Below are 16,208 nucleotides of genomic sequence, written 5' to 3'. Positions count from 1 at the left end.
ATATGCAGGTAAAAACACTTTATGATTATTGCACTAGATTGTTATGTGACCTCAAAATTAATCATGATTTTCAGATTCTCAGTTAGCTGGAAAAAAAGAAACCAACATAAAACCCCTAATTTCTGGTGCAGTGAGTCAGATTGTGAACTTCCTACGTCTGCCTGTTCTACAAACATTAGTTAGTAATCCTTCTCAGTGTATTTTTGGGACCAACACTCACATTTCGTGCCTTATTTTCTGATCTCATCTGTAACCATTAAAAATACCCAGGAATAACTAGCACTTCTGTGTTGGCAATAGTTTTATCAGAATATCTAAGGTAAAGAACACATCTTGTTCATTTAACTTTAATAAAAGTTACACCCATCTTTTTGAGAAACATTTGAAGTAAAAGAGCAAACACTTTTACTAAGCACGATTGCTTTCATTGGGAGACCAGAGCTGCTGCATTTTTTCCCAAGCCCAGAGTTTGCTGATGGTCTGCCCTATGATTTTCATTTTATTGTCTAATAGAGTTTCTTTGCAGAATGCAATTTTATAACACGCTCTTCTTCTAATTACAACTCTTCCTCACTAAAAACAAGCTACTTATAATTAAGAATGCTGGACAAACCTCTGAGGTGATTTTCTAAAACAAAGAAATGCACATTTCTGTTTCAGAGAGGGAGGAAAGCTGAAGGAAAGAAAAGCAGTGTCATATGAACAAGAAGAGTATTAGTTTGCTGGCTGCTGTTAAGCTGCTGCATGAGGTATCACAGGCTGTGTCCTAAGAGCACTTCCTGGTACCCTGGATGCTGCCAAGGAGATCAAGACCTCAAGCCAGAGCAGTTTAGACTCTTTGGCACCACACTGTCACCCTGCATTAGTATCATTTTCTCCTGCTGGCACTGCAAAGGAATATGAAGCTGTTAGCTGTGTGTCACAGGTATCACAAGCAGTCCTAACTGCTCTCTGCACTAGGAGGGAACTTTTTCTTACTGGGAGGTTGGAAGAGACCAAGGTCAAAATACAGTCTTGATTTAGGGATTAAATTTTTGCTCTTAAACTGGTAGCACAGTATTGTCACACTCATCAATTTCTTGGTATTTCTCCTGCTGACACAAGAATTTAACTGCCATCAAAGGACATGCTGAGACGCCTATGGCCTCTTGGTAGGCCACCTCTGGGGGACAGCTGAGGACCTTGCTTCAGATCACAGTGCTAGGATTTACAAGTGCCCCCCACTACTGTGGTGAGCTGCCTCTGCCCCCAGTTTCCATTGAGAAAAGGCTGAGACAGCCCTTCAGTGCTTGACAAATTCCTTACTGAGATTTACAAGCTGACATAGCAACCTCTGAGTCCAAAAACCAATTTTTTAGGGGTAAGTCTTCTGTTTGGCATTTCTGCTTTCCAGTTGAAACAACTCTCAACTTTGCTAGGTCTTGCCTGACAGCAGGAACCTCATGCTTCCTCCGCTGTGCTTAGAAAACAGAACTGCTAGGCCAATGCCACTTAAAATGCTGGCTATCCCTTAGCCATGTGGATCTAGTTCTTAGTTTACTATCAATCACTTATTCTCCTTCATCATATCAAAATATGCTGTTAGTAAATTTATGGTATTAGGGGTGTATCTCCCTTTCTGTTTTTCAAGAGGTTGCCATGTTACCAGCCTGGCTACTGGGTTTACCACTGCAGTATTTGGGGCATTGCTAATATAGTGCTCACAAATGACAAGATACAATCTACATTTTTGTGCCTTCATTCTCAGTGCTGTCTCTAAGGCCAGGTCAGCCTATTCAGTACAGACCACCAAAAGGTCACCGGGAACATCTGTCCCACAGATGTATGAACCATCCAGTGCAACACACACAACCAGTGACTTCTGAAGATTGTAATGAGTAGAGCTGGCAGCAGCAAGAGTGTTTCACTGCAGCCTGCAGTATATTTACAACTAACACACTCTGGAGCCTGGAGTTCCTTATGCATAACAACTTGCTACATTTTAACTTCTCAGCGTACATAGCTAAAAACTCTACCTTGTACTTCATGCATAGTGCCACTTTTCCATACACTGCACACAATTAAACACACAGATTTGCATGAATTTAAATGAAACCAAACTTCTAAAATTTCACATACCATTTTAAGCAGCTGGAATCTCAAGTACAACAGAAGCACATTATTTATACAGACAGGTAAAATGTATCTCTAAAAGATGCAGCAAACCTAAGCATTCTTATTTCTCATGGCAACAGGTTGGGTTATTGCTACATCCTTCGCAGCCTTCATGCGTCTCTTAACACTGGAAAGTCAACAAATAAAGGCTGTGATTAGCAAGTCATCCAGCTGTATCAGTATAGCTTGACTATGTCTAGAGAAGAACCAGAAAGAACAGTGAAAATGGCCTTCCCTGTGAGTAACCAATACCAGCTGATATGCTCCAGCTCCAGGACAGTGACTAAAGCAGAACTAATGTGATCTGCTATTCTCACCTGCAGAGAGTCTGGCTTAGACAGAAACAGAGTGTATCAAGTCCTGCATGCTGTAGTTGTGCAGCCAGGATTCCCAGCAAAGAGAACACAAGTCCTGCTCAGAGACAAAGGTCAAACTACTGCCATGGCAAAGAGAGAATGAGTGTTGAAGGTCCAGAGAAATAAATAAATAAATAAATAAATAAATAAATACAATCAAGTCTACAAAATTATTTTAGAAGATAAACACTTCCAGTAACAAAGAGTATCAAATATGTTTTCGCTATCCTTTTCTCTCTTCCACCATCATTAACTTACTCCTGTTATTTATTCTTTAATTGCTACAGTAGGGATTCTGTATGGATAACATACGCACTGTAAACATCAGACTGCAATTGTAACCTGGAAAACCAATCAACGAAAACAAAAGCAAAAGAGATGCCTCAATGGCAGATATCCACTGCACAACAAACCAGACACGAGCGTGTAGTGAAAGATGCCTTTTTTGTTGTTGCTATTCTTTCCCCAAACTCAAGATATGTCCTGGTGAGCTGGGATTCTCCTCCTGCTTCCTAAGAATCTCTTCAATGTATCTAAGTTTGATTAATATTCATAACTGAAAACACACTGTTTTGTTTTTTTTGTTTTTTTTTTTGAGAAAAGATTTTTTTTTTCTTGTTCAAGAGTAAACAAAGAACTGCTTGTTCAGAAATAAAAACACAAATACGTGAATGGAATGACCTGCTTCAAAGTCCCTAAAAGCAATGACAAAGTGCTCTCTGCAAAGCAGCAATGAGCTGAGAACTGCGTGAAAGAAGGCATTGGCTTCCAGTTCAGGTAGACCAGGTGACTGTTACTGTGGGAATAAGTTAGTACAAGGAGAATAAAGCACTGTTCTTTAGGGACAAAAACCACACAGATTGACGTTTCTGACCTTTACTGTCACCACTTAGATGGCATCCACATATTGTCACTATTACTCAAGTCCTTTTGTGTAGCGCTTTCTCAGTGTGCCTGTTTCATCTGAATCTCCGGCTTTTTGCTTTTTCACTGCTGTGTTTTCATTTTCAAACTCCATGAACAGGTCCTCTGGGGTTGCCTCTTCCGCTTCGCTGCTGCTCCCAGAGTGAAACACAGCATATTCTGCTATTACAGCAGGATCATCCTCCTCCTCATAACAGTAACAGCACTCCTCAGTGTTTTGGCTGCGTTGAAGGTCCTTCTCCCCTTCACTGATGCCAGCTACCTCATCTTTTTTCTGCCCGGAATCATAACTGTCCCTTCCCATGGCGAGATCAGATAACAGAGCTTCATTGCACAGGTACTCCTCGTCTTCCATGCCCTCCATTCTTTCTGCCAGTTCTTCTGCAGAGGGCTGGCTCAGATCGGGATAATCTACGAGGATTGTGTCTCGTTTGCGCTTAAAGCGATCTGAGTTATCATAGATGGGATACGTCTCTTCTGGGTAACCTTAGGAATGAAGTGACAAGCAGCTTGTGTTAACAGCACATAAAAGTAGCACTAATGTCAGTGATGGATGTTACAACAACCGTTCTTGGCACTGACAGCATAACTGGCATCTACTTAAGGCTATGTGTTTACGACAGCACTGAATGTCACAGCAAGAACCACGTGCAAACCACCACTTCTTGGAAGATGATGACAAAACTCCTCTGATTTTTAGGGAGCCAGGATTTCAACCCAGACTTCCAAGAGCCAGTATTTAAGCTTTGCTGAAAGCTTTGGGAGCTAATATGTGAAAACTGGGTGTCTTTAAATATACCCATTTTTGTTCCTGTCCATAGCATGATTTGTGCTTTACAGACTTTTGTTGACAAAAAGCATTATTTATAAAGCTAGAAAACAGATATGAGTCAATGGCTCTGTGCCAAACACGCATCATGAGCCTGACTTCAGAAGACAGAGCTTGAGGCAGTTGTTTATGCTTTATATTAGGAAACATTGCTTCCTAAGGAGCTAGGAATTAGATCTGCATAAAGATGCATTTAGAATTCTGAAAGCAAACAGCTCAACTGGGATGTCTTGAAAATACATTTCTGAAAGAAGTAAACAATAAGGAATAGAAAGGACATTATAATTAAGGATCTTTAACAGACTTCCTGGAGTTGTCTTTTACAGAACTGGAGCAAACAAATCAAAAGTAAAAACTTAAGTTTTCCACATTGATTCTGATTTCTAAGGGCTCTACAATTTTCTATGAAATCCAGCCCAGCAAAGAAAGGGAAAGATGAACCTACAGCAGCCAAGACCTGGCAGTGTATGTGAATATTCATTTGCCACTTCTGGCAGCAGACAGCGTAGACTTTATGCTAAAGGAAATGCTGGCTGCACTAGAATATTTTTTTTTCCTGTTACGGTTGGGAAAACAAAGCACCTCTTGCAAAGCTTTTAACATTGCTTTCTGAAAAAGAAAGCTGAAGTTAGATTTTGAAAGGAATTCAGACTACAAGTAAGCCTTGCTCAACTTTCCTCATCGGGGAAACAGAAAGAAAGGGCTCTTGCTTACCTTCCCAGTCCTCCATGTAAGGCGCTTCTTCAGCTTCCTTCTCAGGAGAGATGCCATCTATGAATTTGCCTTCCTTCATAACTCTAGTAATTTCTCGGAGTTGCTGAAGTAACCTTTTTTCCTGGTCTGTTGTAACATTTTGTGCTCTGGTAGAAAACATCAGACAACAGAATTCAGTCCACGATTATTGCAAATTGCTTACAGAGTTTGGGCACAACTGTCACTGTGAGTAGGACAGCCAGGGGAAACCCAGATGCAGTGTGATCACCGTTCTTGTAGTCTGTGCTTCAACTCAGTAAAAAGCTTTATCCATTTATCTAGAAAGCCTGCAAACTTAAACAAGTCAACGCAGGCAGACTTAGACAGCATCCCATGGTACAGAAGACACAACCAAAACATTTTTTGTAACAGTGTTAAGTGAGAATTACAGAACTGTACCCTGTTTGAAGCACTGTAAGAAAATGCAATTCAGAATCTAAGCTATATTTAAATAAAATGTGGGCCTGATCAAAATGTCTCACACAGGCACTAGTCTCAATAGTCCAATGCTGTCCTATCACCCTTAAAGATACTAGATTTGCAAAGCCTCAATAAGAAGTAAGCCAGTTGGACCGATATTGAGCAAATCCAACAATGATGCTGGTTGAGCACAAGTGGAGGAGCAGGAAGGCTTGAAACTGCTAAGAAGTTGTTACATTTAACTTTAACTTGCCCTTTAGAATCAGAGAGGGAGAAGATAGATTATCAGATTAAAAGCATACTGTAATTCTCCCTGGTTCTACGTGGCTGATTCTTGTGATTACCACTAGCGATAACAGCATTATTCTAAAATGATTACTACTCCTCAGGTGAAGCAATTACTGTTACAACAAAGCGATTCCAACAGATAAGATTATGTAGTTGTTACATGCTATTTTCTCTATTAAAAAAAAAAAATAAGCTCATGAAAATCTTATTGCAAAAACTAGTCTTTGGAAAGTGGTGACCTGAGCTCTAGCAAGTCACTCAGTGGGTTATAGCAAGGCAGATCACTGGCTGTACTTCAGGTGAAAATGATTCTGACTGGTTTTGTTTCATCTTGTGTTTCATGTTGTTCTTGAGAGGATGTTTGATCTCTATGTAAGGACCAATCCAGGCCCTCAGGGGACAGAGGCATTACTCTGGCTCACTTTTGAATCCTGCTGTGTTTTAACCAGGACCTACAACCTCTAGTTGTTCAGAGAGTGTGGCTCTCATCACATACAGAATGCTGAACAGCAGGCATATCTGAGGTCAGACAGATGACCTCTGATGATCTCCACACCATCAGACAGATCACCTCCAACAGCTGCTCAGTGACTCGGGTGAGATGGAGAGAGCACTGATTAATGATTCTGGATTTAGATGCTAAATATCTACATCAACCTCTTAGTAAGTGCCAAAATTCTCAAAAGCTTGCAGCATCCACTCTTCAGTTTTTCTTCCTATTAACCTTTGTGAATAGATCAGCACCTTAATGGATGCCTCGTGCTACACACAGAGGAATGGTGATGACATGATGGCTACTTCACTAAGGCAGCAGTGCCATACTGGTGTAACAACAGAGATCAGCATCACATTGCTAGTTTGTTTTGTGCACGGTTACACACACCACTGCATGCTACAGAATGGAGCTCAGGAGCCACTGGTATCACCAGCAGCTATCCAGATAGGAACTGTCTTGCTGACACAAAGATTGAAGTGTCAGAAATCTTGTCCTTACCACTTTCTCTGTGCTTCCCCTAAGAGGCACTCTGCCCTCAATTTGTGGAGCTGATACAGCCCCAACCTTACACGGAGGCTACGCTGAGTCCCATCAAGCTGCGTGGCAGTTTGCTGCACAGAACAAGAGAAGGTGTGAGGCAGCATCTTCTCAAAAGCCTGGTTATGCAGATGTACAATTCCAAAAGCGAATTAACTGGCACGTGAAAATAAATGGTTTCATCAGCTAGCTGCCTTTGACAGAAGCTGTAATAGAACTGCCAAACTGATCCTCCTTTTCTAGACAGAAGTGTATGTAATTTGAATCTGTATCACCTGGATAAAGACAGACAGATCTGTCTGTTTAGCACAGTGCAGAGATATGCCAGCACAAATAACAGGATCGATCACTGCAGCTAAAAAGCAGTGGCATTTCATATCACAATTCTTAATATGCTGAATATTCCCAACAGAAAGCAGTACTTCTTACTGCAGCACAAGGTCTCCACAAGCATTTCAGAGATCCTTTCCCACTCTAGATATCTAATTTAAAACACAGGTTTTCCTTTAACAGGGAGAAATCAAAGTCCATGCATTATTTCTACTTAATTTAAGGTCTCCAGGAAGACTTAGCTGTAGGATGCTTGCAATGTATGAGATGTCTGGCTGCCTGTAGACAGGAGATTTACCAGGGTACAAAGAAATAATCACTACTTAAAATGCACTATAGCCCCCAAAATGTATCTCACCGAGTACCATCTCTTTTCCTCAACAGCTTCAAAGCTTGGGTGTATTTGGAAAAAAGAAAACAAACAGCTGTTTGCTCCATCTAGAGGTGCCCTCCTCTCTTTTAAAGAGAGGCTACATTCAAAATTCACTATGAGATTCCATTTCTGATTTCCCCCGAGGTCCTTAGATCCATGTATGTAAATAGTTTGGGTGAACAAAGGGAAGCATTACCTTATGAGCCTAAATAAAGGCTCTCAGCCAATTGCACTGAATGGAACAAATACTGCATTGGACCCTAAACTCATTTTATCAGTAAAAAATATTTTATCCTGAGTACTTGAGAGGCATACAAGCCTAATTCTGGCAGCCTAAAGGTAAGTATAAAACACTGCTAAGTTCTCCAAGCAGGTGAGTCAAATAGTCAAAACAGTGCCCTGTTTCACCAGCAGACAAAAGGTAGCTTAGGGATTCCCACTAAAACTCAGCCTAACTCAGTTATATTTAGCATCTTGCCTTGCTGAGGACACTGCTGCTGAGGCCCTGGTTACTCAGAGAAGACAGGATTTGCAGCGAAATGAACTCAACAGGCAAGTACAGCACAGAATTGTTTCTAAAGAGTGGTTTAAAATCGAATCACCGACCAATCCAGGAGAAGTTAGGTGTTACAAGCTATCTTTTTTGCTTGCAGACTGCCTTGTACTTGTGGTGTTTCATTTTCCAGACACTGCAGTTATGCATTACCAAGCTGATGCCTTGTTACACTTCTTACAAAAAGTATAAACTTGTTAGCAACATTTCCTTCCAAGGCAGACTATTGCTCTCAAGTTTAAAGCAAACATTAATAAACATAATATATGTTTGAACCCTGATCTTACCACTCTTTTCTCTTGTATTTCTAAGCAAATGCATGCGTTTACTGGTTATGGAGTGGAACCAAATTATCATACATGTTATTATCAATTCTGCCTTTAAACATGTAATTTATGGAAATTCTAACACATGTACACAGATTATCAAAGCATTTATATTAAAAAAAAAAGCCATAGCACTAGAAAACACCATAAAACATATGTTTCTCTTGGGAATCACTCAGAAAATTATTCAGTGACATAAAACAGGTTGTTTTATATACTTTAAATACAGACATTTTCAGTTTAGACATAGCTGTCTACACTCCTCCAAATAAGAAGTTATCCTCCAAATAATGCACTGTTCAAAATGGGGAGGGTAAGGATTGGTTGTTATTCTGTTTAAGGAATGTGAAGTTGGAAAGAATTAGTTATTATATAAATATTGGCCTTGAGAAGAAAAGACTGCAGGACAAAAAGCACCATGCTTAAAATTAGATTTCTACACTTTGAAGTGGAATTTATAATGCTACTTTTGCATAGCCAATGTAAGAAAATTCAATTCCTAGTCAGAAAATAACTGTTCCTTAAAATGCTGTAGTTTGAAGCATACCTGTCACAGTTAGGGCCTACTCTGTTGATTAACTTTTCCATAGCTTCTTCAGTCTCTCTCAGCTTTTCCTGAAGTTGGGTGAGCTCATAGTCAGCTGTAAAAGGAACAAAATCCCAAGATCTGTCAGTGGAAGCTTTTAAAACCTTTGTCTCTTTATCACAGGTAGCAAATTGACTGTAAGGAAACCAAAACACACAGCTGAAAGAGTTCAATAGATTTTTCCTGGTGTAACGGTGACAAGCACTGCCAATGGTAACGGGACACACAGAAAGCACCTTCTTTCCATGGCTCCTCCCAATAAGCAGAGTGAGTGAGGCAAACAGAACAACTACCATGGGATTGGTGGCACGTGACCCTGCACGGGTGTGGGAAGGCAGGCAGGGAAGCTATCCATCCATCAGGCTCCCCAGGATGCACATCAGCTAACCACATGATGTCTGGAGAACAAAGCACTGCTTTAGAAGGTACAACCACAGAAAAAAAACGTCCACAGTACAGTAACAGACACACGTGCACAGGTCTGGGCACACCGTACTGTCTCTAATTTAGTTGAAAGAGTTAAGAGTTTCATAGCTGAGAATTTGTTCTCTCAGCCAGTGTTACTGCGCTCTTTGTAACTCTTGCATCTTCCATGGGAATAAATAGGAGGCATTACTTTCAGAGCAACTTCTCCAGGACAATTTTCTTACTCAGCCCAGGCAAACCAGAAGGTTGGACGCTCGTGCATTAAGAGAAAAATATTCAGTTACCACTGTTAATAATTTGCACTGAATCTCCAAGCACGATGCAGTGCAAGGGCACAGAAAACAGTCTGCACACCGAGTGTGTTAAGCAATGCCAGGTTTTGTATAAGTTAATGACAGCTATGAAGAGCATTAGCTCACTGTTCTTACTGTTAGCATTTCCTATAAGCTCTCACTTTTCTTTCCTGTTTACAATTTAACCAGCTAAACACAACACTTTTAAATACTGATGGGTAACTAATAGCTAATACATGTCTACAAATAGTTGAATCTGTTAACTCACTGATGTTTAGCTACAATCATAGAAATATTTCAGAATCCTGCCTGCCTTCTTTATATTGAAGTCGCTAGTAAGTTAAGCAGTACAAACAGGGCATGGAAAACAGTAGGGAAGAGGCTGCTAATGGCTAAGAATTCATACATTCAAAAAAGAAAATATGAAGATAGCTTGTAAGAACATAGTATATGTTATTACTGGAATATTATAGATGACATCCTCTTATCTATTTGCTAATTATTGGTCATGTTAGCTTTGCAGCAAATAGCTTCAAGGCACTATTATATATTCTCATCAGCCAGATGAGATTAGAAAGCAATGGGGCAGTAATTCACTTTAACACAGACTCTTCTGGCTTGCTCCTCACGCAGTGGAACAGTTTCACAGCATGTGCAGAACCTGAAGAACTCAGTGAGGCTGTGACTATACAGAGTCAATGGCTTCTCACATACAACTTAGAAATGAAAAGCACTTACTGATTTTCCTCTTCATGTTTCCAGGTGCAGCAGGAAGGCATTTCCGTTCTCCAGGGGTAGTTTTTCCCTTGGAAGCCAGCTGATAAGTGAAAAAAGCCAACCCCTCAGTGAGTTACAGCAATAGCAATATACGAGGCCCAAAGGCAACCAAGTAAAGGACAGAAAGCTAAAATTATGCTAGGAAATAATCACAGAAAAACATCCCCAGCAGCAAAAACAGACAACCATGAAAGATGCCTAGGAGATCTTCTGAGCTGAAAATTCCTACGAGACATTTGGAACAAATTTTATTTTGAAGCATAAAGAAAGCAAAACATAATTTTAGAATATTTATCTGTTGCAGGAAAGGGCCTGATTCTATAGCTATTCTGCTTATCCGAGGGAAGAAATTATTGTTTTGGAATGTGGAAAGTGAAACGTTCTGAAGGAGTTATAAGTGACCCCACTTGAGTCCCTCGTGTGTTCTGCCACTGATTCCTTACCAACTTTGTACATGCAGCAACAATACCACCTGGCTCTGCAGCTGCAAGCTCCCTATTTCTTTCCTCTTCTTCCTGTTTGATCAGCTCACCCAAGTCACCTCGCCCTTACCCTGGGACTTGCCTCCTCTCTGCAGTGGGCTTCAATTCTATGAACATCTGCCTGCCTTAAACTCCTGCTCAAAGGAAAAAAATACATGATCTGCAAGCCTTTGTCCCCTTCTTCCTTCCAAGCAGCTGGCTGTCATCACCCACACGCATGGCACATCTGTGTCACAGAAAGCTTAAAGTTCAAATCAGGTGCAAAACATTTGGTTGGGATTAGGGCTGTACTTTCAGCCAGCACCTCAGCTGGGGTAGATCCATCATGGTCACTGCAACCTTACAACTCCCATTCTTCACCAACAGGGTGCTTTTGTTCGAGAAGGAATTCAACAACGGTACCCCATCTCTCCCTCTTTAAATGCATATTGCAATCCATGATATATACAGTGTGTATAATATACAGTATTTTATAAAAAAAACACTCTGTGTACACTCAAAATTAACCTGTGACCAGACATACATATTTTCCAGCAGAAAAAAAACCAAAAACTTGACAATTTTCTCACGTCAGAGGCCAACACAGGATCATAGCAACACTTTGCTGCACTCAGTAACAGTCTTTGCAATGGCAAAAACTATATAGTATACATCCATCTTCCAAGTACCAGTCAAAGGTAAATATGTTTTTGAGCAAGGCCAAGATGAGACCTGGTACAGAACTAGGACTAACATTTCTGTTTTGACCATTTTTAGTTGTTACACTCTTGACTTTTCAACCATTTTCAGTTTTCTTACCTTAAATAAGATATACAAGATGTACAAGAAGATGCCAAATCCATATATAGGGATGATCTGCCCCACAAGACCTCTCCCAGCTCCACCAGCACTTCCACCACCTCCTCCAGCCTTGGCCTTGGCGACTGCTTCAGCAAGGTGAGACCTTGGGAAAGGAGGGGCAGCGCGGCTGTCGGGAGTTGCCTGGTAATGCATCCTTGGTGGAAAGCGACCGAGTTTCCCTGCAATAAAACACAGCAACCGTTTCTTTTTCTTCTGTTACTTTTCACCTTTTTACATGCAGTCCAAAACTCAAACAGGTACAGCTGGTCTCTTATAAATGCAACACCAGTTATGAAAACATAGCCTGCAAGACCATAATTAATATCTGCAGACTCAGTATTCAGTTTAAGTAGCTTCACTCATGCAAGAACCCATCTGCAGTTATTCTTCTGGAAGTAAGACAACAACATTGTGTTAGCATTTGTTCTTGCTAGGAAACACTGCCATAGCTAAATTCCCAAAGCACAGAAAATTGCAATAAACATATTAGGAAGTGATATCAATAATTTGATAAGTCCCACTATTAAAACATTTTTATTCTAGGTGATGACACAGATTTTTTGACTGCTTAGGCCTCAATGAAACCACACAGGCGTGCCCCACTGACCAGAATGCTCTCAGACTAACTAAGCCTTCACTACGAGGAAGCTGTTACAGCGCATTTGAATTGCAGTGAATTATTCAAAGTATACCACGGAAACCAAAGCACCTTACTCACAAGAAATTCTCATTGCTACAGCAGAAATGTAGCCCTTGTAAAATGTTTTACATTCATGCAAGTATTCTTTATTCATGGAAAAAAAAAAAAAAGAGAACGGAGAAAATAATTGGCAAAGGTGAACCTGTACTTAAATGGATTAATTTGAGGCCAAAAGCATACACACTGGGCATTTGATTATCAAAATAATTCTCAAGGACATTTAATGGCTTCTAGCATTAGGTCCTTCTTGTGGATTTTGAACTTTTATAATGATCTCCTTTTTGAAATGTCCTCTATTGTGAAGAACCCATACAAACCGTACAGGAAATAACGGCACATGCAAGTTGCCACGTGTGAAAAGAGCTGCCAAATATGTGGTATATAAATGAGAACATGCAGACATCTGGATGCCACTGTCAATTACACAACCTAACCCGTGCTATGACAGGATCCTAATGCCCTAACACAGCGTAGGTGATGCGACTGCTTAATAGCAGTATAATGTCAGAACTTCTTAGTTGTTCATCTTTCAGCAATATTAAGGCTCAGCTGAACGTAGAAAAGCTTAAACACAGCTAAAGTAAACCCAGCACAACAACCAATCAGCTGATAATACTCAGACCACCCAAAAGAAATCTGGTATGCACTACACAAAATTCCAACTGGGCAAATAAGTTGCCTGACCAATCTTGTGTTCTCCTGGTACTCCAGCACAACACAGCACATCCACAGTAAGTTATTACAATATGTGTTAAACTATTATAGGGGAAAAGAACAGTTTTTTCTTCTTGGAATATCAGTTTATAGAGTACCATGCCTAACATTCTCTATGAATAGACTACTTCCAAGCTGTTTTAATGAAAAGCCCTGTGATAACATGCATTTCCAACAAGTGGCAGTAACTTTAAGAATTCCTTATTTGGAAGCATTTTCCCCCCAAGACTGCACTAAGTATTTTATTAACTTCAAGAATTACACTATTCAAGTCTCTGAAGCTGAAGTTTTTGGCAGGTAGCCACAGTTAGCAGGTCGCTCAAGGAAACAGTTAATGACAAGAGATATGAACTGCTCAATCAAGATTTATTCTACCACTCAAAACCAACTGCAGGTGAAACAAAGTTTGGTCTGCAGAGGTGTAATGACATTCCTGCTATCAAATTGAAAATACAGACAATAAATTCTAGTCTGAAGCTGGCCAAATGAGATGAGGTATTACACCCTCAGCCGAAGTCAGGGGCTGGAGCCAATCACGGGATGAGCTGAATGCTCTTCTGATCCAGGGACACAGTAACCTGGGAGGTATGGATACCTCTGACACCATACAGGAAGCTATTTGAGCTCTCTTTTGATGATGGAGAGAGCACTTATGCTATATCTAATTCAAGCATTTAGCAATGGCTGATCAGACACCATACAACAGCAGTGATTAAAGCAGGCCATGCCAGAACCGGTGACAACATCATTAATCAGCAAATGCCACTGAAAAATAACTTGGGGCATTTGCTTTCAGTTGGTTATTGGTTTTTGACTCAGCACACTCCTCACCAAGCTGACGTGCTGCACGGTGGGCACTTGTGGGTGCCAGCACCTAAGAGCGATGTATTTGACGTGCTACCAAAAAAAAACTAGCTATGATTTAGGTTTCTCACGTTCGAGATTATCCAATGAAACTACAGACCTGTGGATCTGCAGCGTGTCTGAGCCTATACTCAACTCCTTCAGAACAAGAACACACAGCAACCACTGAAGGACAGCCACAGCACAGCACTCACACGGCTCTCAACGCAGACCTATTCAGCAGCATCATCAGCCCTGACGGACGCGGCCCAGAGGGCGCAGGGAAGGATGACCGCGCCACGCCTCCACAGCGGGCGGCGGCTCACCTCCCGACGCGCAGTGCCGCGGGGAGCGCAGAGCCGCGTGCCGGCGGCGGCAGGACCCGGAGCGGCCCGGCTACGCCTCAGCGCGGCAGGCGGCGGCCTCTTACCCTCTGGAGGAGCGGGCGCTGCGAGCGGCGCGGCCCCGGGCTCCTGCCTGCCGCCGCCTCCCCGAGACAAGAAGGTCCGCGGCAGGAGCAGCGAGACGCAGAGCACCAAGCAGGACACCGCGGCCACCCTGCGGCACGTCGAGGGCGCCATGGCGGACCGTTAGGCAGCCGCCGGGCGCTGCGCAGGCGCGAGTGGCGCGCGCGTGCGTCGGGCGGGAAGCTGAGGGGGCGAGGCGCGGGGATGGGCTGCGCGCTGCCGCACTCGTCAGAGCTTCGGTGCTTCCAGCTAGGAAAAAAAAAAAAAAGCCGGCAGAAAAGGCTGCTTTGGGCTCTGACCCACCAGCTCCGTCCTCATGTGGAATCATCCCCTGCCTTGCAGCACGCGGGGCTGATGAGGGACGGTCCAGAGCGCGTTTAAAACTAATTCGATGTGCTACGATGAAATGTGGTCTTTACAAATGTTTGGGTCTATCCTGAAGCTGCCTTCCCGCTGCATTGGGAATAACGCATCAATGCAGAGTGTTGCTTGCGCTAGTTCGTGTTCACCAACTTAAGCAAAAAACCTGCCAGTCACGTTAAATTAAATTATACGGTTTTGTATTTCCATTATATTTATATTACACTATATTACTGTAGCTGAATTAGACTATTTTCTGTGGGTCTGGGCTGTGACTACTGAATTTAACTCACTTTACGCAAGAGTTCCCTTTAATTAGGCTTGAGCTGAGAGAAGAATTGCTCTGACTGGCACTGCAGGCCACTACAGCAGCAGAATACCACAGAGTCTTAAATTACTACAGAAGACATTTCCATTGCCTGGACAACTGGCACTGGGCTGATGATTCCAGTAATGGTTCTTACTGAACACCTTGGCCCTGCGGACACAGCAGCCCCCGGACAAGTTCCCACTCACTATTATTGGATTACCCTGGCTGAACCGTCTCCTTCCACAACTCTGCAGTCAGTCACTCGCCAGCTCTCACATTCCTCACAAGAGAACTTCTGGCACTCCCCGCTGCTGCTCTTGGAAATAAAAGTTGTTGGTACTATCAGTTCAGTGCCTCACTGTGCTTATTTCCTAACTGTGCCACCAGCTGTTGGTGCTTACAGTGGCAATCAGCGGGTAGGAACATTGAAACAAGCCTCACCCTTATCAGAAACGTGATATCCAATACATGTGTGAATCTAATAACAACAAATTATTAAATCTGCGATACAAATGCATTGTTATTCTCTCATCATCACCACAAGAGATCTCTTCACTGAGACAAAATCTTTCTTGGCAATCGTGCAGTCATCAGCGTGATCAGATGCTAAAGTTACCCAGTGTATTGGTCCTTGAGCATAAACAAACTTCCACGACCACGAGGTGAACATATGCTACTACAGCACTCTTGTGAGTCTCTTCTCATTCCACTTGAATTCCTGGGATGCATAGAAACGACAACAAGCACGGAGAGAACAGCACCACAACCTGAGCCTTTCAGGTGTTAAGTGCAGCTGCTAAAGAATGGTTTCACCATTAGAGGTGCCAGGTGTTGTCAGGGCAATTGATTCAGAACAAAGGTAGCTGGGGGCTTCCTTCTTTCGGTCATGAGGTTTAGATGAAATACATTGACTTTCTGCTCTCTCTTGTTCCTAGAAGAGACAATGGAAGAAAGAAACAAATGCTGATGGCTGTTTTCCCAGTATTTTTACCCATGCCATTCAAAGCCTAGGAGGAATAGAGAAACTGATGGTCTGAAATTTACTTTTCACATGAAATCACTGGCTTTCTA

General features: G+C 42.0%; 1 protein-coding gene across 3 annotated transcripts; it reads right to left on the bottom strand.

Annotated features, from left to right (window-relative positions):
• Positions 1–1,855: 1,855 nt before the first annotated feature.
• Positions 1,856–15,472, bottom strand: RIC3 (RIC3 acetylcholine receptor chaperone). Of its 3 annotated transcripts, none has more exons than XM_052693451.1 (7): positions 15,344–15,472; positions 11,702–11,922; positions 10,383–10,461; positions 9,219–9,323; positions 8,887–8,980; positions 4,978–5,123; positions 1,856–3,920 (listed from the first exon to the last, which is right to left on the bottom strand). In XM_052693451.1, the coding sequence occupies exons 2-7, from the start codon at positions 11,894–11,896 to the stop codon at positions 3,427–3,429; spliced, it is 1,113 nt and encodes a 370-aa protein (XP_052549411.1). In that variant the 5' UTR covers positions 11,897–11,922; positions 15,344–15,472; the 3' UTR covers positions 1,856–3,426. The 3 variants fall into 3 exon arrangements, with proteins under 3 accessions (XP_052549411.1, XP_052549409.1, XP_052549410.1); XM_052693449.1 differs by lacking the exon at positions 15,344–15,472 and adding an exon at positions 14,431–14,583; XM_052693450.1 differs by lacking the exons at positions 9,219–9,323; positions 15,344–15,472 and adding an exon at positions 14,431–14,583.
• Between the last annotated feature and the right edge of the window lie 736 nt (positions 15,473–16,208).

This window comes from Tympanuchus pallidicinctus, unplaced genomic scaffold (assembly GCF_026119805.1).
Source record: "Tympanuchus pallidicinctus isolate F22 unplaced genomic scaffold, pur_lepc_1.0 scaffold3, whole genome shotgun sequence".
Lineage (NCBI taxonomy): Eukaryota > Metazoa > Chordata > Aves > Galliformes > Phasianidae > Tympanuchus > Tympanuchus pallidicinctus.
The sequence above is the reverse complement of the archived record's forward strand: the minus strand, read 5'-3'. Positions and strand labels throughout refer to the sequence as shown.

What these genes read in the sequence shown, in the direction of transcription:
- RIC3 (XM_052693449.1), bottom strand. Translation starts at nt 14,581, where the DNA reads ATGGCGCCCTCGACGTGCCGCAGGGTGGCCGCGGTGTCCTGCTTGGTG. An exon ending in AGCGCCCGCTCCTCCAGAGG is followed by an intron (nt 11,923 to 14,430) that starts GTAAGAGGCCGC and finishes GTTTTATTGCAG; the next exon opens with GGAAACTCGGTCGCTTTCCA. An exon ending in TCTTGTATATCTTATTTAAG is followed by an intron (nt 10,462 to 11,701) that starts GTAAGAAAACTG and finishes TTCACTTATCAG; the next exon opens with CTGGCTTCCAAGGGAAAAAC.